The sequence below is a fragment of the Peromyscus californicus genome, unplaced genomic scaffold, assembly GCF_007827085.1.
Source record: "Peromyscus californicus insignis strain IS unplaced genomic scaffold, ASM782708v3 Scaffold_11__1_contigs__length_118956290, whole genome shotgun sequence".
NCBI lineage: Eukaryota > Metazoa > Chordata > Mammalia > Rodentia > Cricetidae > Peromyscus > Peromyscus californicus.
Window position 1 is genome coordinate 38,446,025 of NW_026294402.1, and position 24,593 is coordinate 38,470,617.

The 24,593-nt window shown below is 52.0% G+C and overlaps 2 protein-coding genes across 5 annotated transcripts; both read right to left on the reverse strand.

The window, feature by feature from the left end:
- Positions 1-54: 54 nt before the first annotated feature.
- Positions 55-4,019, reverse strand: Nherf4 (NHERF family PDZ scaffold protein 4; the record flags this gene model as incomplete). The annotated part of the gene is made up of 11 exons (XM_052757864.1): positions 55-391; positions 567-878; positions 1,118-1,318; positions 1,445-1,651; positions 1,740-1,936; positions 2,129-2,333; positions 2,496-2,632; positions 2,729-2,918; positions 3,174-3,385; positions 3,708-3,781; positions 3,913-4,019. Coding segments are annotated over 10 exons (1,560 nt in total), but the record flags the coding sequence as incomplete, so codon positions are not given.
- Positions 4,020-6,469: 2,450 nt separating this feature from the next.
- Nlrx1 (NLR family member X1) lies at positions 6,470-21,294 on the reverse strand. Of its 4 annotated transcripts, none has more exons than XM_052757851.1 (10): positions 21,176-21,294; positions 18,424-18,545; positions 17,750-17,819; positions 17,292-17,380; positions 16,228-16,847; positions 14,854-15,675; positions 10,120-10,715; positions 9,180-9,266; positions 7,822-8,073; positions 6,470-7,340 (listed from the first exon to the last, which is right to left on the reverse strand). In XM_052757851.1, exons 2-10 carry the CDS (start codon positions 18,491-18,493, stop codon positions 7,019-7,021), a joined length of 2,928 nt encoding a protein of 975 aa, XP_052613811.1. In that variant the 5' UTR covers positions 18,494-18,545; positions 21,176-21,294; the 3' UTR covers positions 6,470-7,018. The 4 variants fall into 4 exon arrangements, with proteins under 4 accessions (XP_052613811.1, XP_052613784.1, XP_052613795.1 ...); XM_052757824.1 differs by lacking the exon at positions 21,176-21,294 and adding an exon at positions 20,657-20,919; XM_052757835.1 differs by lacking the exon at positions 21,176-21,294 and adding an exon at positions 20,213-20,767.
- Positions 21,295-24,593: the final 3,299 nt, after the last annotated feature.

Here is a 24,593-nt window from a genome sequence, read left to right on the forward strand (position 1 = left end):
TTGGCTATTCTCACCGACAAAAACAAAGCCAGATTGATAGGGAAAGACTGCATATATATTTACTTATTTATTTGGACAACGGCATACCAAGGTGCTCATACAGAGGTCAGAGGACAACTTCCAGGAATTGATTCTCTCCTTCTACCATGTGGTTCTGGGGATCGAACTCAAGGCCCAGCAGCAAGCCCCTTTACCAACTGAACCATCTCACCGGCCAACTGGGAAAGGCTCTGACAGGACATGACAGTGGCCAGGAACCAGCTCCCACCTTTCTAAGGTGCCCACCGAAGGAAAGTATGACTGATCTCCAGATCCTCATGTCACATGACACTGGGGTCATACCTAGCCCAAGTTCTCAAAGCTTCGATCCTATATGGCTCTACAGCATCACCTTCTTTTTTTTTTTTTTTCTTTTTCGAGACAGGGTTTCTCTGTGTAGCTTTGCGCCTTTTCCTGGAACTCGCTTTGGAGACCAGGCTGGCCTCGAACTCACAGAGATCCGCCTGGCTCTGCCTCCTGAGTGCTGGGATTAAAGGCGTGCGCCACCACCGCCCGGCCAGCATCACCTTCTTGGGCAGAAATCCATCTTCGTAGCACAGCTCCTCAAAACTTCTACATAACACCCTGTGGAGACTCAGGCTCTCTCACGAGCCTGCCTGAGGCCTCTGTCCACACCCCTCTGCTGGAGCTAGGCTCATGAGAAGGGAAGAAGGTCCTGTGACCAGTGGTGTCTGAATCCTCCAGCTTCTACTTGTAGCTTGGAGAGACCATTCCTGGCTCCCTCCCCCTCAGGGTGCAGAGCAAGGGCAGGAAAGCCACCAGGCAAGTCTGTGGTAGGCAGCGGTGTCCTATAGCCGCTCCAAAGCCAGGGTCCAGTCCTACACAGAGAGAGGAAGGACAGAGTCAGGCTGGGACCAGAAGAGTTCATTTTCCTGCCCCAACACGCTCTGGCTGCTCAGGAACGGGACTTGTTTCATGGATCCCTCTGTCCTCACCTCCTATGGCCTACAGTCCCCGTCTCCCCTCCCCGCCCCCCACACCCCACACCCCACACGGCTCTACCCAGCAACCCTCCTCTCTACCCTTCTCATAGTTCCACCTGTCTCTCTGCCTTTACCTTTCCAAACTCTGAGGAAATCCAGGCTTCTAAGCTCTGCAGATTCCTAGCTGCCAGCGTCAAGCAGAGGGGTGGCTCCACCTCAGCCAGCTGCTGAAGTCTACCCAGGTCATTGTCTCCACCCACAGGATATCCATTCACCTCCAAAATTTCATCTCCCATTTGCAGCCCCGCGCGGGCAGCTGAGCCTCCTGGGGTCACCTGGCAGTACAGGGGACACACACGGAAGAATTTGTCAGGTGTTCTAAGGCTGGGCATGTAGGGAGGCAGAGGCAGGTAAGTGATGAATGATGGAAAAGATTCCAAGGCACATAGGGCATAAGTCACCTGGGAGATGAGACAAGGCCCACTGGCCACACAGCAGAGCCTGAATCCATAGCCACCTCCAGGCCCAGGGTACAAGAAGCATTGGCGGGAGCCACCAGGGCTGGAAGGCTCAACTGCATCTTCAACTAGAAGACCTTTGGTTTCGGCCAGAGAGGAGGAGGCAGCAACCTCCGTGTTCTCTAAGAAGAGGAGGGGAGACAGCCGTACCTGGGGGTGGGGGGGCAGACAGAGCAAGCCTGTGGCACCTGAGCCCGGCTCCGTTCCCATCCTCTCCCTCACGCCGTCACCTGCGCACCATGCTGAAGAAGCGGTCAGCCTCAGGGTCGACGACAATGAGGGAGACACGAGAGCCCTGTGCTCGGATCCTGGACACGGTTTCCTCATGGCCCAGCCCGTCCACGCTTTCCCCAGCCACAGCCACCAGGCGGTCCCCAGCCTTCATGCCAGCCTTGTCAGCTGGCAGTCCCGGGTCCACCTCCCACAAGAACTGCCCTGGGACATAGACATATTCACTGCTCCTCCCAAACTCACCCCCATGCTCTCCCAGGGACTAGCCCCGTAGTCCATGGGAGGATGCCTAAGGGCTGTGTGGCTCACCTCTCATGGACATCGAGAAGTGCGCAACTGGGTATGGATGACCATCCTAGGGCCCAGTTCCTACCCACCCCTGGGGCTGCCACTCACCGAGGCGACCATCCAGGCCCTTCTCCTCCCGGAGCAGGAACCCAAAGCCTTGAGGCCCTTTCTCTATGTTTAGACACCGGGGCTTGGCGGGCAGTGCCCAGCCCTCTGCCAGAGGGGCAGCAAGAGGCATCCCCAGTTGATGACACTGTTCCTCTACCTCCGGCCCTGCCACCAGCAGAGTCACCTGATCTCCACTCTGCCAAAGCTGTGGGGACCCAGCAAGAGTATAAGCATAAAGCCATCTGTGTGGGGATGGAGAGGCCCCTCCCCCCAGGCCCAGGAATGAGGGCAGGCCTCACACAAACTATAGAGAAAAAAGGAGGGGCAACACAGGCAGACCCTCAGGAGCCACCGCAGGAAGCCCTACCTTCCGACTGAGCTGGTTGGAAGTGAGCTTCTCCACACTGACCCCATTCACTTCTAGCAGCCGCGCCCCAGGAGGCACGCCTGACCTCTCAGCCGCTCCTCCCGAACTGAGCACCAGCCAGAAAGGACCCCGAGCTCCTAAAGGCAGACAAAGTAACTCCCAGTCTGCTGCTTGCCTAGAACAGAGGCTGACTGCCCCATCCCTGACTGCCCCGTCTCAGGCCCTAAGCTCACCATGGGTGATGCTGAAGCCAAAGCCGCCTTCATCTTTTACTACATGGCACAGCCGGGGCCTGACCTCCGAGCCCAGGGTAGGACAAAGGGAGACATCGCTCCCCTGCTGAGCAAGCACCACATCGTGCACATGTCCTGCCAACACTGTCAGCAATACCCGGGGACCGCTGGCCCGGATGAGGCGCACTACCTATATAAGGACACGGGAGTGAGAGTGGTTGGCCCCCTGGTGAAGTGCCAGGATGCCTTAAAACTTGCATTTCCACTGTAGAAATCTGCAGGTGCCTTTATCAAATCCTTCTAACCGGGTACCTCCGTGGGGTCTAGGTGAGAGTGAGACTTGGCCCATGCACCAGAGTGCCTAGGCAGGTGTCAGCCTCCTCTTCCCCTCTGAAGGGCTGTGGAATGTTCCTTTGTACCACAAGGAGTCCAAGCCCAGCCTCACCACGGCATAGTCTTCATGTTCCACGATGCTATGGTTCACTGCGAGGATCCGGTCTCCTTCCCGGAGACCATGGCGCTGGGCAGAGCTGCCTGGATCCACCCTGCACACCACATGGTCAGCCTTGCCCAGCTGCTGCTGCAGATGGAACCCAAAACTCTTTTCCTCCTCTTTGCTCAGCAGACAGAAGCGAGGCCGTTGCAGGTTCCAGGGATCTGGAGGTAGCAAAAGAGGAGCAGGGGTAGAGGAGGGGAGTGGGCACACAGTCCAAGTACAGGACCATCCACTGGCTGGTAGCCCCTGCCTCCTGTCGGAGCACTGGGCAGCTTCCAGCCAGTGAGAGGGTGGGCTTTATAGCTGAATGGACGGACACTGCATGGGCAGGGTGCCTAAAGCAAAGGGAAAGCCGCCCCCTCTACCTCTGCTTAGTTACTGATATCAGAGGGAGGCCGTTAGTGGTTACCAAGGAGACAGGAGGCTGTGTGGCACTGTAATGTCTCTACGGAAAAGGGATCGTTGCCAGGGGTGAGGGGTTACCAGACTGGTCCTGGTCTTCCGCCAGGGAGAGGACAGGATTGTCAATGCCCAGCCTTGGATTAAACTTAAACTTCCTGTAAGGAGACGGGAGAGGCAAGTAAGGGAAGCATGTAGCTGGACTGGGGTCCCAGGTCCTACTTGAGGTGCTGATGACAACTGAGAGCCTTCCCACCTTCAGTTCATCTTCAACCCTCGTACTACTTACTGAGTTAACAAGGCCGTGTCTTGAAGATCTGCTGGACAAACGAGGGGTAAGAGTGGAGACACACTCCTCCCGAGATGGGACTTCCATGCTAAAAACCTAGAAAGGCTTCAGAGAACCCCAAACCCCTCCCATTCTGCTCTGCGATCTTCACACACAGGGGTGTGGACCCCCCTCTATTTCCCTCCCGCAGCTCTGTGGCACATAAATCTGAGCCTATCAGCACAGGGCGTGGACCAGGAAGACAGACTTACATGCTCACCTCATTCCTCTTTAGCTCTGTCTATTTGCCTCAGAGCTACAAGCCCCAATATCAAGTGTGTCCTAGACCCAAAGATTCCAAATCTGTCCCATCTGCTGCTGCCCCAAAGTCCCCTTCCAAGGATATCTCCCCACCTCCTACCTGCGGTTGCCTCCATAGTTGGATCAGTGACCCAGGACTTAGAGTAGGGACAAGGTTCATTATAACCAGCTGACCCTCCCACCTGCCCCCTCCAGAGTCCCGCCTCCTTGAAGACGCTGCAAGGAAGCAATGGGGTAATGGTTAACAGCAATGGGACTCTTTCTCTGGAAAGTGTGTGTTTATGTCCCTTCTGCCCCCAGGTCTGGGCCCTACCTTTCTCGAGAGAGCCTCTAACTAACCTAGTTGTTCTTGTGCCCAGAAAAAAAGATCACTGGTCAGTGTAATTCCAAGCTGGGGGCAGTAAGTATGAAAAGGGTGACAGGAATTCTAAGGCCCAGCATGGGCAACCTCATCCCAGGGTCTTACACACAGTCCCTCCAGCGACAAAATTATCTAAAGATATTTGTGCCTCTCCCCTTGGCTATCAGACTATTCAAACAATGGATCCAAAGAATTGGAATTTCTCCAGGAATCTTAAGCTGGGAAAGAGAAAGATGAATCCCTCTCTGATGCCAGCCAGAACTTGTCTCCCAAGAAGAGGTGTCTCACAGTTCTGACAATTTGTCAGACCACCTTGCAGGACAGACTGGAGCAGAGTCAATGAGCCAATGATTCAAGACCACACCCTGACAGGACTGTTTAATACAAATACCTCTTGCCCTCTACTGTATTTGAACCTAAATCATCCCAGGTCAAGATCCTGAAAGATGAGCTGGGGGTGGGGGGTCGTCACTGGACCTCTTTATTTGTTCCTCTTCCTGATGTGACCACAAATCTTTCTCCACTTTTCTAAGTTAAAAAAAAATTATTGGGGCTGGGGATTTAGCTCAGTGGTAGAGTGCTTGCCTAGCAAGTGCAAGGCCCTGGGTTCAGTCCTCAGCTCTGAAAAAATAAAAAATAAAAAAGACAAAATAAAAAAAATTATTTATAAACAGGAGGCGGTGGTACTCGCCTTTAATCCCAGCACTTGGGAGGCAGAGGCAGGTGGATCTCTGTGAGTTTGAGGCCAGCCTAGTCAACAGAGTGAGTTCCAGGACAGTCAGGGCTCACAGAGAAACCTGTTGTAGAATATTGTTTTAAGGTGTGTTACTTTTGTTTATGTTGCATTTGTTTAACTCTGTGAAGCCGTGTTACTGTGCCTGTCTAAAATACCTGATGGTCTAGTAAAGAACTGAATGGCCAATAGTGAGGCAGGAGAAAGGATAGGTGGGGATGGCAGGCAGAAAGGATAAATAGGAGAAATCTGGGAAGAAGAAGAAAGATCAAAGAAGGAGAGAGGAAAGAGGAAGACTCCAGGGGCCAGCCACCCAGCTACAACAGCAAGCCACAGAGTAAGAGTAAGATCTACAGAAGTTGCCGGGCGGTGGTGGCGCACGCCTTTAATCCCAGCACTCGGGAGGCAGAGCCAGGCGGATCTCTGTGAGTTCGAGGCCAGCCTGGGCTACAGAGTGAGATCCAGGAAAAGGCGCAAAGCTACACAGAGAAACCCTGTCTCGAAAAACCAAAAAAAAAAAAAAAAGATTTACAGAAGTAAGAGAGTGGGAAAAGCCCAGAGGCAAAAGGTAGATGCGATAATTTAAGTTAAGGAAAGCTGGCTAGTAACAAGCCAAGCTAAGGCCGGACACTTATAATTAAGAATAAGTCTCCATGTGTCATTTATTTGGGAGCTGGGTGGCAGGCCCCCCAAAGAGCAAAAACAAACAAGAGAAACCCTGTCTCAAAAAAATTTGTGTGTGTGTGTGGTATGTTTATTCATGTGTGATGTGAGAGAGGGAGAGAGTGTGTGTGTCACCCACAGAGGTCAGGAGGGGGTGTGGGGCCCCCTGGAGCTGGAGTTACAAGTAGTTGTGAGCTCCCCCACCATGTGGGTTGCTGGGAATTCAACTCCTGTCCTCTGGAAGAACAGCGACAGTTCTAAACCTGCTGAACCATCTCTCCAGCCTTTCCCTGCTTTTTCACTATTCTCTTTTTAAATAGTTTATTGAGGATTAGTGGCAAAGCTCAGCTTGTTAGGGCTGCCAGAGCCCAGGCATCTGTACTAAAAAATCCAGCAATTCTACTGCCTCTGAGTCTAGTGGCCAGTAACTATCCTCAGCAGAAGGTAAACCAGACTAACCCTTTCTTGGAATCACCAGGCAAGGAAGAGGAGACCTCAGGGAGTGGAAGACACACAGCTTTTTAATAGCAGCGAGGCAGGTACACTTATCCCTAGTGGCCTTGGAACCATTGACACCTGTGCAGCTGAGGGCACATGAGACTGGGAAAAGCACCACGTGAGGGCATTTTGTGTCCAGAGGTGAGCATAAGGCAGGAACGGGAAGCCATCCAGTACATCTGCTGGATGGCAGAACCGCCAGCACGGCACACATGAGAGGTGTGCCCCTTGGTAACACAATCAGAGGAGGGAGAGGCAAGGTCGGTGGTGGGGCCACAGGGCAATTTGTCACACGTATGTCATAGTCTTCTTAGTCCTTCTAGGCAAAAGAAGAGGTGACATCCTCCATATCCAAGCATCAGCTCACTATATTTGACCTTGGGAAGTCTAGCTTGGGGTCCTCGCTGGACTTGTCGTGGGCCGGAGCAGCACAGTTGTGCCCATTGCTTTGACTGCAGATCTTTCTGGAAGGAGTTGTGAATGCCAGCAAGCCATAAAGGGAAGGGTTTGGGGGCCAGTGGTCCCACAGCTAGGTCACAGTTGTCACTGTCTCAGCACCCAGAGCCTCCCAGCTGCTCCAGAAGGGTCTTGACCTCGCTCTCCACTCGAAGCAGCTGAGCCTTGCGCCAAGGATTAAGGGTGGCGCCTCGGCTATCTTCCAGATCCCGAAGGAGCAGCTTGAGATGGCTCTGGACCCGAGCCGGGTCCCAGCTGTTGAGGTTGCGCTGGACTTCACTAAGGATCACTGACCAGTATTCAGACACCGCTGCTCCTTCTGTCAGTGAGGCTACAACCCGGGCACCTCCTTCACCAGAGCCCCCCAAGTCCCTCAGGACCTGGCGGCCCTCTGAACTCAGCTCATTGAAGTAGAGGCTGTCGGGAAAGGGATGGAAGGATGTCATTTTGAGAAGGCCCAAGGCGGAGAGGCAGAGAGCCAGAAAGCCTTATAACTCCCTTCAGGCTGCTGGGTGGGAGGGGCCAAGTGTCTGTAATAAGAGATGGGGATGTAGCTCAGCTGGTAGAGTGCTTAGCATGCACAAAGCCCTGGGTTCACTCTCTAGCATCCCAAAAAGAACCTGCAATAAGCCAGAGACGGAGGTAGAAGCCAATGGAAACATTTAGTGTGATCAGGGACAGCGTCCCTAGGAGAAATGGTGGTAGGGAATCAGAGCAGGTTAAGGGACAATCACAGAGGACTTGGGTTGGCTCGGCACTGGGTAAACCAGGATAAGAAAGGGAACACAGACAGCAGGCTCAGGTCCAGAGCACCCCCTGGGTGGGAAGAACATACTGAAGAAACAGAAAAAGCGGGGTTGGGGCCTGGGTGGGGGGATAAGATCAGCCCGGGACTTACTGCAGCAGCTCCAGAGAAGGGTGCTCCCGAGCAGCCTTGGCCAAGGCCAGGGCTGCTGCATCACCGGCACCGTTGTAGGCCACGTTCAGTTCCTGCAGCTGCCTGTTGCGGTCCAGCTGGGCAGCCAGCAGCTCCAGCCCCTCGTCTCCAAGGTCGGTGTGCAGCAGGGACAGGTGTGTCAGCGAGGTGTTCCCTGCCAGCCCCTCCATCAGTGAGGCCACGCCTGCTGCTGTCACTGGGTTGTTGGACAGCCTAAGGGCGACAAGCAAGGCCAGTGGTGGGGGGACGGGCGGAGCACTGGAGGTGCCCAAGCTGAGTGTTGGGATTTTGGCCAAAGGGGGCACGTCTGTCTGGGTTGGAGGCCAGCCTGAACACAGAAATGAGGCCCAGGAGAAGGGACAGTGAAATGAGGAGTGGCCCCTGCCCAGGATGGGGAGTGAGGGGAAGCAGGCTTCTCTTCCCTCTCCTTTCTATTCCTCTTGCTTCCTGACTCTCCCTGCCCCTCCTTTTTATTTTTATTTTTATTTATTTGTACTTATTTTGTGCCTGTGTGCCTGTGGGGGGTGAGGTGAGGGAGGAGGCTATGGAGGTCAGAGGACAATTTGTGAGAACCAGCTCTTTCCTTCAAGCCAACTTGTGGGTCCTGGGGATTAAACTCAGTTTGTCAGGCTTGGCAGCGGCCACCTCGACCTCCTGAGCCACCTCATCAGGAGTCCCCTTCAGCCCCCTTTCCTCTTGCTCCTTCACTTCTGATTCTAATCAGAAACCAGGACCCCCAGGCATCTGGCTTCCTAGGAAATCAGCCAGCACCTTGGGAGCATCTAGAGAGTATCCAGCATTATGGTGGGTCTGCAGGGAACAGTGGCTTTGTTGCCAGGCAACTGGCCCAGGAATTACCGCAGCTTTCCTGTCCCCTAGGCTAATATTAGCCAGGAGAAAGGCTTTCTTAGCACCCACTCCTGGTGTCTTCCTTGCTCCTTTCTTTATATTTATTTTTTGTTTGTTTGTTTTTTTTGGGGGGGGGGACAGAATTTCTCTGTGTAGCCCTGTCTGTCCTGTAGACCCTGCAGGAACTCGCTCTGTAGACCAGGCTGGCCTTGAACTCAGAGATCTGCCTGTCTCTGCCTCCTGACTGCTGGGGTTGAGGGCATGTATCTCCTCCACCTTGCTCCTTTCTGGTGCTTGTAATGGACCTGGGCAGGAAGCCAGCCAGGGCCCAGACAACCTCTTTTCGAGAGCCAGGGAGAGTCAGGGCAGGCCTGTGCAGGCCTGTGCCGGCCATGTTTGTGAGGCAGGGTGCTCACCATGTCGGAGGCCATGGGAAGAGCCAGAGCCTCCGTCCGGCCACTGACACTCACCGCAGCGTGGTGATCTGGCACTGGTTGTGCAGCAGCAGGTCTCGGAGGTCCCTGCAAGCCTCGGGGCCCAGGCTGTTGAGTTGCAACCTGGAGTAGAAGGTGGCCGGAGCGGAGAGACCAAGAAAGCAGATCAGCATGCAGTCTTCCTGTGGACTGTGCCCCTTTCTCACCAGCCTGCTTCCTGCCAGCTCCACTTTTCTTCCCTCACGCTGTTCCCCCGTCACCTCTGCCCACACCTTCTCCATCCCACCCAGCTGTGGTCTGCTGTGCCCAGGGACATGAGGTGGAGGTTTGCGGTTGTATTGTAGCAAGGTCGAACCTTGATAGATGAAGCCTGACTGAGGATCAGTAGGGGGTCTGCACTTGGAGTGGATTAGCTGGACTTGGAGGGCTTTGGTTCCCACCAGAGTGGGTTGTTGTTGGGCAAGGTTTATCCATGTGCCTGGCCTTCTCTACACACAGCTATTTCCTTCTCTCCCTCTCTTTCTTCTTAAGACAAGGTCTCCTTCTCCTTCTCCTTCTTAAGATTTATTTATTTTATGTAAGAGTGCTCTATCTGCATTTACACCTTTACGCCAGAAGAGGGCCACCATGTGGTTTCTGGGAATTGAACTCAGGACCTCTGGAAGAGCAGCCAGTGCTCTTAACCACTGAGCCGTCTCTCCAGCCCCAAGAGACAAGACAAGGTCTTATGTAGCCCAGGCTGGCTGGGAACTGACAGTGTAGCTCAAGCTGAACTCAAACTCACAGCACTCCTCCTGCCTCCGTCTTTTGAATTCTGGGATTAGGCTTAGCTTTCTGTTATAGTAGCAACAGAAAGCAGACTCCTAAACGTCCCCTGACCCTTCACTCACTCCTTTGGCCTCTGGCACCTTCTCTTCCGCGCTTCCTATTCAACCCTCTCTTCCCTTCATGCCTGCACCTAAGGATTAGTCCTCACCCCAGTTTCCGGGCACGCAGGAAGACAGGCATGAGAGTGTGTAGCCCAGCAGGATCCAGCTGACAGGAAGCCAAGTTCACCTCATCCAGAGGGTGCTTTCCACTTCCTAGTACAGCTGCTACCACGGTGCACTTGAGGGGTGTCATGCGCACACCGGCTAGATTGAGCTGGCGCAGGGAGCGGAGCACCTCGGCCGAGAAGCGCTGGTTCTGGAACTCATAGTGGAAGAAGAGATGGTCAAGCAGCTCTGAGGGGGGCAGCACCTGCCGACCCAGCTTCTCCAGTTTCTTCTTGATGGCCTGGGCATTTTCCAGGGCATCCAGGTTCTTGATGGGGCAGCCAAGCTGAGCCAGCACCGCCCGGTTGTGGGCGGATAGAAGTCCCCCCATGAACATGGGGAAGAGCTCAAAGACTTCATCCTCAGGGGGTTCGTCTGGGTGGCGCCGGGGGCCCTCCACACCCAGGATGCTGGCCCCCATCTGATCCAGAACATCGTCATTGTAGTAATCCTCCTCCCGGAACATCTCCAGCACCATGGCCTGGGCCACCGCCTCCCGACTCTTACCCACCATGCGCCCAAACACTCGTGGGACCACCTGCAAAAGAAGCATGGGGGGGGCAGGGTGTGGCCTTCCACACATCCAATCAGCCTTCAAAACTCAGTTCAAGATAGCCGCTCTCCCTCCAACTGTCCTAACCTTGGGATCTCCCCTTGAACTCACAACACCGTTTGCCAGAACCCGCAACTCCTCCTTGGTGAGACACCCTCTGTGGCTCCCTGCTGCTTGTGAGGCAAACTCCACACATTTAGCCGGGAATAGGAAACTTCTCATAATCTGGCCCCAAATTGACTTTTCTAGGGTCATCTCTCAAACACTTGTTTCACAGTCCAGATGTTAGGGACCTCTTTCTTCTCCCCAAGCATTTTCTAGTCCAGGAGGTGGTGGGGAGGAAGAAATACACACACAGTTGTCCCTCCACAGGTAGCCAGTTCTGAATCCCTTGTGGATATCAGATATGCCTGGATGCTCAAGTCCCTTATGTAAAATGAGTGCTTGGATATAGTCTATGCACACCTAAGTGTATACTAAAGAATCTCTGGACTATTTACAACACAATACAATGTAAATGCTAAGTACAGAATGGTTATATGGTATTTATTTATGCTAGATAAACAGTACTATATTGTGTTGAAAAAAAAAAACCTATATGTGTTTAAGACAGATACTTTTTTGTGTGGGCAGTGCTGAGGATTGAGCCCAAGGCTTCACACATGTTAAGCACATGCTCAATTACGGAGCCACAGCCCCCAGCTGCATTATTTAAAATTATTTTATTTTTCATTTTATGTGCATGGGTGTTTCGTCTGCAGGTATGTATGTGCACCATGTGCATGTCTGGTGCCTGCGGAGGTCAGAAGAGGACATTGGATCCTCTGGAACTGGAGTTATGGATGGTTGTGAGCTACCATGTGGGTGCTGGAAATGGAATATGTAAGAACAAGTGCTCTTAACCACTGAGCCATCTGCCTAGTCCCTTGCATTGCTTTTAAAGATTCATTTTATTTTTAATTGTATGTATGCATGTAGGTGTGTGCACATGAATGCAGGCTCCTGAAGGGGCCAGAGGGGGTTGGGCCTCCCCAGAGCTGGAGTTATAGATGGTAGTGAGCCATCCAACATGGGTGCTGGGAACTGAACTCAGGTCCTCTGCAGGGGCAAAAGGATCTCTTAACTTCTGAGCCATCTCTACAGCTCTCTACAACCTTTTTTCAAATGTTTTCCTCTATCTTTTTTTTTATTTTTCTTTTTTTTAATTTTTATTTATTTATTTATTTTTGTTTTTTCAAGACAGGGTTTCTCTGTGTAGCTTTGCGCCTTTCCTGGAACTCACTTGGTAGCCCAGGCTGGCCTCGAACTCACAGAGATCTGCCTGGCTCTGCCTCCTGAGTGCTGGGATTAAAGGCGTGCGCCACCACCGCCCGGCTTCTTTTTTTTTTAAAGACAGGCTCTTGCCAGGTGGTGGTGGTGCATGCCTTTAATCTCAGCACTCAGAAGGCAGAGGCAAGTGGATCTCTGAGTTCGAGGCCAGTCTGGTCTACAGAGTAAGTTCCAGGAGAGCCAGGGCTACACAGAGAAATACTGTCTCAAAACAAACAAACAAACAAACAAACAAACAAACAAAGACAGGCTCTTACTGTTGGAGTCCACACTAGCCTTGACCTCAAGGTCCTCCTGGTTTAACGTCCAGGGTCCTGAGATTAGAGGCAGGTGCCACTAGCCCTGTTGGTCACGTATTTTCTTGCCCTTGTTCTTCCTCCTCCTCATCTTCTTCTTGTCTTCTTCTTGAGATGGGTCTTGTGTCCCAGGCTTGACCTGGAATGTCTATCCAGCTTAAGATGACTTTGAACTCCTGATCCCCCTGCCTCCACCTCCCAAGGGCTAGGATTACAAACACACGCCACTACATCTGGTTCTAACATCTGCAATCTGCAGTAGGATGCATGCACAGACAGCAGATGCACGGGGCTGACTTTCAGCCACTCGGTTGGAGACCAGGCTGGGTGTTATAAATATATCAACACTTTCAACGTCCTGATCATCCCAGCAGCCATGACGGATGTGGCTCCTGCTGCTCCGTGGTCCTGTGTGACAGGCCCTGCCAACCCCAGTGCCCTCATCCGAAGCCTCCACCCCTGCTCCCGTGCTCCCTCCCTTTCAGCTTTTCTTGTCTTCCTCGCAGTGCTGAGCCTCCATGATGCTGCTTGCTGCTTGCCACCCCAATTGTTCTCTTGGCTCATCCTACAGAAATCAGTTTAAATGCTCTTCCAGAAGGCTTTCCTGACTGCTCAAACCAGGTACATCTCTCTCTCTCTTAGAACATCAGGACTTTTCTTATCGGCATTTATCATTTTTCATTGTGTAGACATGCTGCTGACTTTTGTGTTTGGTCTAAAACCAGAAGAGGCAAGAACCTGCAGAGTCATTAACTGATTGCTCCAACAAACCTAACACATTGCCCGGTGCGCGGCAAGTACTGAAATATTTGGCAAAGAAATGAGTTACATGTGGGGAGGTTTGCTATGTCACCTTCCGTCCCTGCAAAGACACATGAGGTTGTTTGATAGCACCTTCTCTGATGTCTCCATTATTGTTCATTTCCCCTTTTTTTTCTTTCTTTTTTTTGTTTTGGGGGGTTTTCAGGACAGAGTTTCTCTGTGTAGCCACGGCTGTCCTAGAACTCACTCTATAGACCAGACTGGCCTCAAACTCAAGAGATCCGCCTGCCTCTGCCTCCCGAGTGCTGGGATTAAAGGTGTGTGCCACCACTGCCTAGCTTATTGTTCATTTTTCAAATGTCAGGTTCTTGCCACAGAAGTGATAGTACTCAATACTAATCTGGGAACAAGACCAGAAAATACCATCGTGTGAAGCTGAATCGATGGGATCATCATGAAGAGGGCTGAGGATGTAGTTCAGTGGTAGAGCATTGCCAGACATGTGTAGGGCTCTGGACCCAACTCCCAGATCAGAAAGAAGAGAAGGAGTGTGAGAGTGCATGTGTGTGTGTGTGTGTGTGTGTGTGTGTGTGTGTGTGTGTGTGTGTGTGCAGAAGCCCGCGATTGATCCCAGGAGTCATCCTCAATCACCCTTTCACCTTATTCTTTGGGGCAAAGTCTCTCAATCAGACTGAGCGCTCACTATCCAGCTTGCTCTAGGGATCCTGTGTCTTAGTCTTCTGAGGTGGAATTATGGGTAGCCCACCACAATTATTCAGCATTTTCATGGGTTCTGGAGATCCAAACTGAATCCTCATGCTCACTGCAAGCATTTTAGCCATTGAGCCATCTGTCCAGCCCAGTTTCTTCAAGATATAAAAAGAGATTGGAGCAGTGTTTCATCTCCAGACCTCTAGGGCTGATTTGCAAACACAGGAAGAAGCAGTGAAGCATCCGGCAGACATCAGCAAGACTGACTCCCTCCATCCCCCAGGAACATCCCCACATCTGCCCAGCTCACAGCATTGCCCTCAGGCCTGTTGGCTGGTGGACCTGCACCCAGGATGGACTGTCCTAAACCAATTACCTATGTCATCCATCCTCCCAGTACAAATGAATAAATGGCGTCTGCCTTATAACCTGTCTCCAGTGATTGAGTTAGGATGAGTCATTGCTCCTGGGGCCTAATCGCCTCTGAAGGAGCAGACACAATTGAGTTTCTGGGCCTAGGGTTACTGGGGATGTAGCTAAGTGGTAGAACATTTGCCTAGCACGTGCAAGACTATGGGTTCAATCTCCAGCACCACAAAAAGAAAAGAAAAGAAAAAAGTTGTTTCTGGGCCTGCAAACTAGATTGCAATGACCCAGCCTGCTTCCCAGCAGCAGGAAAAAGAAAAAAATAATAACAAAAAGAAATCCTTGTTAGGAATCCATGTAGGATTGTTTCAAAAGTTCCTGTAACCTCAATCCCCCTTTTATCCCCCAAGCCTTCCTGTGGCTTCTTTCTCCACATTCGTTATACCTCAATTCCACTAAAAGCCAAATTTCCAGAGGATTCCTATGTATGCAAGAGGCGGCCTCTCCCCGCTGGGAGAAGAGCAAGAAGTGCGTACTGATCATGAGGTAGTCTGGAATCCTGGGAGGAAGGAGCAAGGAGAGAGAGAGAGTGTGTGTGTGTGTGTGTGTGTGTGTGTGTGTGTGTGTGTGTGTGTGTGTTTGGGGGCAGGGACCTTTACCTTGAGCAAGTTGAATAGCAGAGGCAGAATCCGCAGGGGCAGCAGCTTGGCCACGATGCCCAGTACCAGGCTGACATCCTCCCCAACACGGCCCACAACCTCGACCACTTCTTTGCCCACTCGCTGCAGGGCTGTCTTTCGTAAGCCCAGCACGATGTAGAGGGCAGCCAGGTACTCCTGCATAGCAGGCACTGTGAATACAAAGGTACCCAGGTGTCCTGGTTCCACGCATGGGGCCAGGAAAAACCTCAGGGCGTCCCGTCGGAAGATCTGCAGCAGTTGAATTTCCTCCTCTGTCTTGATACCGGCTTCCAGGCAGCCACGGACATCCTCTTCAGAGAAGTAGGTCTTTCGGGATGACACCCCCTCGTAGGCCAACTTGCCCATAGTTCGGGCTGCATAGGCCATCAGGGATAAATTGGAGGGATGGGTGCTGTCCAGTGTTTCCCCGCTGAAGTTCAGACGCAGGAAGCTGGTATAGATGCTTGTCAGGGTCTGACCAGCAGGTGTGGGAGCATGGAGGAAGTGCAAGGTCGCACAGACAAGCCAGCAATAGGAAGGCAAGAAGCAGGCAGCAGCAATCTGATGGTGCCCCTCCAGGTTTCTGGACAGCATCTGAATCAGATTGTCCCGCTGAGCTGGTGTGGCTGAGACACCTGCACCCCCTGCACCGTATCCACAATCGGGCTGGTTAAGGCGGAGCTGGAAGTAGAGCTTCTGTAGGTTGGTATCAGAGAAGCCACAGATCTCACCATAGCGGCCCACATACTTGCTAGGGATACGGCCAATGGCAGAGGGCCGGGTGGTTACCAGAATACTGGCCTGGGAAGGATATGGTTAAAGGTTAAGAGAGAAACTTCTACATCTCAAGAAACCTGATTGTCAGCCAGGTGGTAGTAGTGCACGCCTTTAATCCCAGCTCTCGGGAGGCAGAGGCACGAGAATTTCTGTGAGTTCAAGGCCAGCCTGGTCTACAAAGTGAGTTCCAGGACAGCCAGAGCTGTAACACAGAGAAACCCTGTCTTGAAAAACCAAAAAAGGAAAAGAAAGGCACTCGGGAGGCAGAGACAGATAGATCTCTGTGAGTTCAAGGTCAGCCTGATATAGATAGTGAGTGCCAGGTCAGTCAGAGTTACACAGTGAGAAACTTTCCCAAAAAAGTATTAATATCAGTAATGATTACCTACTCATTTAACCCACGCAGAACAAGGACAGAAGGAGACAGACGTTTGGGAAGGGAAATGACTTGCTCAGGGTCACCCATTTAGGAAGTGGAGGGGCCAGGGGTGAACTAACCTAGGTACTATTCTATACAACAACTACGTAGGCCAAGAACATAAACTTCCCTATGGAGCAGGTTAAGGGGCGACCCACCTCAGGAAGCATGTACTTGCGCAGCAGGTTGACCATGATGGCAGCTGGTGCCCCGGGTTCCTCTGGGTCATTACAAAGCCCTGTGCCTGCTAGCCGGAAGTCAAGGTTGAGACGCTCCAAGCCATGGAGCACAAAGAGCAGGCGGGATCCGGCAGCGGTCATCAGGGGCAACACCTCCTTCAGGGGTGTGTAACGCTGGGTCACAAGTTGGCACAAGGAAGCTGGGGTGGAGCCCAGGGATGACAAATCCTCACAGGAGAAGGGGATGAGCAGCTCAAAGGCCGGCAGCCTCCCGTAACACCAGTCCAGGACCATCTTGCGTACCAATGTGCTCTTGCCAGTACCCACGGTCCCATACAGCACCACGGTCTGCACACGGCGCCCACAGGCATCTGGGTCAAAGAGCTGGGACAGGGCCAGTGGGGGCAGCCCAGCCTGGGGTCGTTGGTGCCCTGTGTCCAGCTCTGCGGACGGGCGAAGCAGCTCATCTGGGGTGCTCTCGCGGATCACAGGGTCAACATGGACCGTGTCTAGAGCAAAGGTTGGTCCAAACTGACGCTCCTCTCTGGGCAGCCGGCTAAACCACTCCATGAGGTTCCGGCGATGCCTTTGGATAGCTTCTGGATGAGAAAGCAAAGGACATGGGTCAAGGCAAGGGACTGGAGATGCTAGCTCTCCGGGCCAGCCAGGGGGGCTGTAGGTCAGGGTAGGGAGTCAACGCAGAGAACTCAGGGATACAGGAGCCCACTGTGGCGTGGGCACATAGAACTCCCTTAACCAAGAGATGACTCGGAAGGTTTATAAGCCCCATGACAGAAAATAGGGGGCCTCTGAATGAATTATGCAGAGCCTGGGCTGACTGGCTTCCTGACTTTCTGGACCCGAGCTGAAGGTAGGGAGAGAGCATCTCTGTAAGTGCTTTGTGTATGGTCCATGTGCACAGCATCAGCGATGCACAGGTGATGGGAGGAAGGGACACGGAGGGAGAGACCACCAGTAGATGACAGCAGTGGATCCCCTGTGCCTCCCTCATGCTCCCTCTCCTCTCCACACCCCTCCTTTACCAGTAGCAGAGATGCTCCTGAACAGCTGTCCATGCCTCCCTGGTGGGGGAACACTGTCTGCTGAGTTTCCATGGTGACGGATAAAGGTCCTGTGAGCAAAGACATAGGATGATCTGGGGTTTAGAACTGAGCTCAACCCTGGCATGGGCTCAGTCCAGTCCAGTCTGCATTTTCTAAGATGAGACCCGAACTCTTACCGTTCCCAAGGATCAAGACCTGGCCCTTCCAGCCCTAATCGCTGCCTGCCTGGGACTCAGACTGGCCTCTGCTAGATCTGTCCCACTTCCCATTATTCTATGTACCTCCATGACCTAGGCCAACTTCCTCTAGATCCCTGGAAGTTGCCTCCCTACCTTCCCACCCTCTCTCCCAGGGGATCACAATAGCACATTCTGACCGTTCCCATCTCCTGAGCTATGTCCATCTGCGTTCTGAGGCACGATATATCCAGGTCTCACCTAGGGGGCCCAAGGTGATGCACCCCTTTAAACAGCCAACTCCAGTGGGTCAGGAAGGAGATCTGCTCATCTACAGAAAGAAGAAAGAGGCAGCACCTGCAGCTCCCATCCACATCTCCCCACTAATACACACCCCAACATTGACATCAAATCCCACTCCTATTTACTCTTATAGTAGCATGTGCTATCCTAAATAGCAGTTATTACATAATCTTCTATTTAGCCATATGATTATTTGATTATCATCCATTTCCCCTCTATGAGCGCAAGCTCATATCTGGTTTTATTCACAAATTATATACCAAGAACCTAACCCACAGTCTGGTACACAGCCAACACGCAGCTAACGTCTTGGATGAAAAACCAGATTGATATAGCTAGAAGGGGCCTGCTCAGCTCCTTTGTCTTAAGACGGGGAAAAAGAGGCTCTGGGAGGTGAGGTGGCATGCCCAAGGACACCAGCTATGGTACCGCAGAGCTGGGACTAGCGCACCTCATGTCTGGGTCCCTGCTTTTTTGGAAGTACCATCTGGACCTAGAAAGCAGAAAGGAGGGGTGTTCCCCTTACCCTTAGCACACACACACACACACACACACACACACACACACACACACTCCCCCCCCTCTCCAACCCTTACCCTTAGCATCAAAACAAACCCAAGCTTCCTGCTTACCTGATAGCGGGGGTGTTCTTCCCAGACCTGAGCCCCAAGAGGTCCTGGACAAATGGCAGCCCCACCTCATCCTAGGAAAGTTGGAGCCTGGAACAATTAGAAGCGCCTTCTTTCCTGTTCCCCTGAAAAAAGAATGTTGTGAAGGGGTCTGGCAAGACGATTCAGTGAGTAAAGGCTCCTGCTAGCAAGCCTGAGGACCTGAGTTCAATTCCAGGAACCCGCTGGGTAGAAGGAGAGAACTACTCCTGAAAGTTGTCCTCTGACCTTTGTTTCTACATCCCCACAATAAACAAATAAATAAATGTATAAAAGAAAAACTTGCCAGGAGGTGGTGGCACACGCCTTTAATCCCAGCACTTGGGAGGCAGAGGTAGGAGGATCTCTGTGAGTTCAAGGTCAGTCTGGTCTACAGAGTGAGTTCCAGGACTGTTTCACAGAGAAACCCTGTCTCGAAAACCAAAAGGAAGGAAAAAGAAGAAGAAAGAGAAAGAAAGAAAGAAAAATTTAAGAACAAACAAAAAAACCAATAATGTAAATTGAAAAACAAAACAATAGTATGAATGTATGGCCATCACCACCAGGTGGCCCCTCAAACATCCCACATCACACACACACACACACACACACACACACACACACACACACACACACACTCCCTCTCCAACCCTTATCCTTATATCCTTAGCATCTAAGAAGGGACCCTCTCCCAAGGGAAGCTGAGCCTGTCCTCAGATATCAGCATGTGTTTGAAGCCTAGCTTCTAGCTCTCCTCAGCAAGGATAATCCCAGCCTGAATGATTCCGTTTCATCTCCTACCAACTCCTGCCTCCCTGCTGAGGTTTCACAGCTGCCTTTGTCCAGAGTTCCAGCCCAATCATCTGCTTTTAGGTTTTATTTTGCTTGCCTGCCAGCAAGCTCAGATGGGAGACCTGTGCTCACTTCCAGCGCCTTTTCTGAGCCTAGATTTTCCCCCAGTCATCATTATTCACTTCCTTCTGCCTTTGTGTCCCAGCCATCAGATCCCCTTGGCTGAGTTTTAATGGTTTTATCACTTTATCCTCTGACTTTTATGTAAGCTGCCTTTAAGGCTGGCATAAATAATAAATGAATGTGTGAATGAACTTCCGGCTTGACATAAGGATGTGCTGCCTCTGCCTCCCACTTCACCCGGGCCAACCTGGCCTCATCAGCCCCCCTCCTCCGGTTACTTTACTACAGAGCTCCTCCAAACCCTGGATTCACACTGTATTCCCTGGCTTTTTATTCGAACCCTTGCCCCTCTTCTCCTTCGGGTAGGAGACAGCCCTGCAGATCCCTCCCTACTACTGTGTGCCAGCCCCTCAACTTCTTCATCTCAGAACTTATTTAGATCCCTCCGGACCTCACAGAACCCCACTTCCTCAAGACCTCTGTGCCTTCACTCTTGGCCTATTCCAATAACGCATTCCCTGCAGAAATCAACTCCCTACACGTATGCTACTTAACAGCTACAATCCCAGGCCCACAGAAGCTATTCGTCTAGGTTTGCCCCCAGCCCTCTCCTCGTCCGTCCTCCAGGACGACAGGATTCTTGCTCTGACCTTCCTAACTTAGTTCAGACATTTTGCTTAGCATCTCCGTTATCAGAATCCCAGACACTCTTGAAGATTCTGCTCAAGGTACTCTCTCCCGAGTATCTTCGGTCCCCCTCCGCTCCTTGACATGCCTGTGCCCCTACTCTGTCGTGGCCTCCCTCACTGACACTGGGGCTGAAAGGGGGCAAACTTGGGAAGTGGCTGCATTGAACAACCTGCTTTGGCAGGGGTAGCCGGAGCAGGAGCTGGCTAGGGTGTTGACTGGGCTGGCAACAGGAGTCCCAGAGTTAGGGAAAGGTCCTGAAAACCCGGCAAATCTCAGGACTGGCATCAGCCCCAGGTCCACGGAGTCAAGATAAGACACACAGGGTTTAGGATAATTCTCTAATCAAACAGTGGTCACGGCACTCATCAAAAGAAGGAGTGCGACAAGAAGGCGCAGAGCTTCCCCACCAACAGCTCTCCCACTTGCACTTGGCTTCGGGGAGCAAAGTGAAGCTGCCAGCAGGCCCACAATCAGCGAGCGCCCAAGCTCCGGCAGAACTCCCAAATGCCACTTGCCCGCTCCCGTGACCCAGCACCCCGACTCTTGCTTCCGGGGCTCATCGCAGCCGCCCAAGCGGGGACCGGAGGAGTGATCGAGCCAGCTAGGCCTTTACCCAGGCTGCCCAGGCCCTGGTGCCCGTCGCCGCGGCCCGGAGCGGTGGAAGCCGGCGTCTCCCGCTGGCTCCCAGCGTCCCTGGTTCGCTCGGCACGGCGCGTCTAGCCCGCCTCCGCCAGCCAGCCAGCGCGCAGCCCGGCCCACTCTGGCACCCCGCCCGGCCTGGGCACCGAAGCGCGCACAGAGCGGAGACCTGCCGAAGGGTACCCGAGGAGCCGGCGCGGGGCGAGGACAGGCCCCACCCGGCCCTCCTGGGACCAGGGTTCCCGTACTGCCCCCTGCAGGTTCCCAAGCACCAGGCCCCGCCGATGACCTCATATCCACCTCCCAGTCTGGAGTTGTTGATAACGCCCATTTTACAGATGAAAACTGCAGATGAAGCGCAGAAGGGTGACATGACTGGCGCAGGTTGTCCCAGTTGGAAGTAGATGAGTCGGAACAAGTGTAAGCCTTCCTCACTCAGATATTCATCCCCAGGGCCTCCTGACCTCTCTTCCTGGTCACAACCGTAGCTTACCTCCAGGCACAAGACTAAGCCTTTCTCGGGTCTTCCCTTCTAGGTCATGCAGCCCCAAGACCTCTAGGGGGGCCTCTGTTCACTTTGGCCAGGAAGGAAGACTGGGGACTGATAAACAGTTCCTACTCCAACCTGCTCTTCCTGTCTGACATCCATCCAGTCATGGTTTAGCCCTGGGACTTCCGGGTCCTAAAAACCCCCACCCTTATTCCTTCCATTCAAGGAACATCCAAGGTTCACGTAACCGGCATGGCAGAGCCACCCATCCCCTTCAGCCAAGGAACGCCTCCGCATGCAAACATGGGTGTGCGACGTGCAGGGAACAGACATGAAAGAAGAGAACTCGAGAGAGAGGTTCCTCGGGGCAGGGCTGGGAAGAGGCTTTTGTGTCTACCCTTCATTGGAACAGAAGACAATGGTGATTATTTCACCTAGGCGATTGTCCATTCATTCCGTGTGTGGTGTTGGGCCAGTACTCACCCTGGGCTGCTAACCAGAACAAGTCGTGCGGGAACCCACCAAGCTGACAGTGAACGTTCTTCAGAGACAGAGGCAAACCATTAGGAAAGCCTAGAAGAGGAAGTTACTACCTGCTTCTAGCAGAGACTGTGACATTTGAAGTGGACGCTAAAAAGTACATCAGAGTCAGGCGGTGGTGGTGCAGGCTTTTAGTCCCAGCACTCGGGAGGCAGAGGCAGGCGGAACTCGGTGAGTTCGAGGCCAGCCTGGTCTACAGAGTGAGTTCCCGGACAGCCAGGACTGTTACACAGAGAAACCCTGTCTCAAAAAACAAATATGTCAGAAAGGCATAGTGAGCGGCATGGAAAATGGCATATTTGCATTTGAAAAGAAGTTCTTCCAAGATTGGAGAGGTGGCTCAGCAGTTAAGAGCACTGGCTGTTCTTCCAGAGGACCTGTCTTCAATTCCCAGCACCTACATGACAGCTCACAACCACCTGTAACCCCAGTCTCAGTGGATCTGACGCCCTCTTTTGGCCTCTTTGGGTACTGCATTTATGTGGTGCACAGATATATATGCAAATAAAACACCCACACACATTTTTTAAATTAAAACAATAAAGTAAAAGAAATTCTTCCAGAGGAATTGAATGAGGCTGAACATCTCCATGGATACAGTCTCAGGGGTAACATTTAAGGGCCTGGGGGGCTTCTCTAGCCTTACTTTACTTACCTAGCCATGGGAAGCCAACTGTCACCTGGCTACAATTATTGGCCATTGCTCAGAGCAAGCCATTTCTCCCCCCCCCAACCCCCCATGGGTATGACAACAGTGTGGGTTTTATTAATAACATACATTTCGACTGGCCTCTGCAGACAGAAGGCCTGTGAGTCATGCTGCAGGCATGTCCTCTGTCGTCTGTCCTCAGTATGCGGCACCAGATGCCCCAAGAGCCATGGCACAGAAGACCATTGGATCAACTCTGCCCTCCAGCCCTTTGCACAGGCCCTGCCACAGAGAGGTCGCACGGTGAGAACACAGTCTCTGAGTCCCAGCAGGCGGGCAGGGGAGAGAGGACCCATTTCCAGACCGACCTGGATGGGCAGGTTGCTGGAACCAGGGGGGAGGCGGAGCAGGTGGGTGACAGTGTCTGGAGAGCTTGCCTGTCACTCCTGCCTGCTTCAGGTCCCTTCGCTGTAAATGGAGGTGGCAGCGCTGCTCTTACCCCACCTTGGGGTGGGGGGAGGGGGGTTGCTGTGGGAATCAAAGGAGCTCTCTTGGTGAATTTGTGAACCATTTTGCAAGTATTCTCAGTGCCTGACAGGTGACGTGGCTTCAGATGGACTCTGTTTGCCCTCTCTCTTCTTTGTGGAACTTCAAACCAAAGGTGTTTAATTATTTCAGAACTATTTGCTTTTGGGGCTGGGAGTGTAGCTCAGTGAGAGTGTGTTTAGGATGGGGTGGGGAAAGGATTTACTTTTTTTTTTTTTTTTTTTTTTTTTTGGTCAGAACAGGATTTCCCTGTGTAGCTCTGGCTGTCCTGGAACTCACTCTGTAGACCAGGCTGGCTTCAAATTCACAAAGATCTGCCTGCCTCTGCCTCCCAAGTGCTGGGACTAAGGACATACACCACCACTGCTGTTGTGGGATATCTGTACACTGTGTGAAGATATATCACTATGATTGGTGTAATAAAAAGCTGAATGGCCAATAGCTAGGCAGGAGGTACAGGCGGCATTTCCGGGGAGAGAGGAGAGGAGGAGGAATCGAGGTGCTCAGAGACTCCGGGAGACACAGAGAGGAAAAAGGAGGTGCAAGATGGAAGAGAGGTAATGCCACGTGATAGAATGTAGGTGAACGGTTTAATTTAAGTTATAAGAGCTATAGGCCGAGCTTTCATAATTAATAAAAAGTCTCGGGGCTGGAGAGATGGCTCAGCGGTTAAGAGCACTGACTGTTCTTCCAGAAGACCTGGGTTCAATTCCCAGCACCCACATGGTAGCTCACAACTGTCTGTAACTCCAAGATCTGACACCCTCACACAGTCAAAACACCAGTGCACATAAAATTTAAAAAAAAAAAAAAAAGTCTCCATGTTATTATTCAGGAGTTGGCTGGTGGGACAGAAGAAGACTCATTACAAACCACCTAGTGAAGAGTTTACATTTTTAATAAGAACCAGCAGAAGGCCTTGGAGGCCAAGGCCTGTAATCTTAGCCATTTAGGAGGCTGAGGAAGGAGAGTTACAAACCCAAGGCTGCCTAGGCTACAGAGTGAGTTTAAAGCCAACCCAGGCAATGTGAGACCTTGTCTAAAAGTTTAAAACAGCTGGTGGCGGTGGCACACACTTTTAATCCCAGCACTCGGGAAGCAGAGGCAGGCGGATCTCTGTGAGTTCGAGGCCAGCCTGGGCTACAGTGTGAGATCCAGGACAGGCACCAAAACTACACAGAGAAACCCTGTCTTGAAAAAACCAAAACAAAACAAAACAAAAAAAAAGAAGAAAAAAAAAAAAAGAAAAAAAAAACCGTTTAAAACTGTTTTAAAAGGCCCGGGGATGTGCAGGATCTTAGATTCAAACTGCAGTCAAATAAATCACCAAATACAAAAATACAGTAGAAAATAAGAGGGAAAGGAAAAGAGAAAATTGGAGACAGCCCAATGAAATCCCTACCACTCCCATCCTGGAGGTAGATGAGGGTCTAGGGCAGAGGTTCTCAACCTGTGGGTCATGACCCCCTTGGAGTTGCATATCAGATATTTACACTACGACTCATAACAGTAGCAAAATTACAATTATGAAGTAGCAAGGAAATAATTTTATGGTTGCGGGTCACCACAACATGAGGCACTGTATTAAAGAGTCACAGCATTAGGAAGGTTGAAAACCATTGGACTGGGGTCTTCTCTGCTGCCCATTGATCTTCCTGAAAGCCACTGACTGGCACTCTCCTTCCC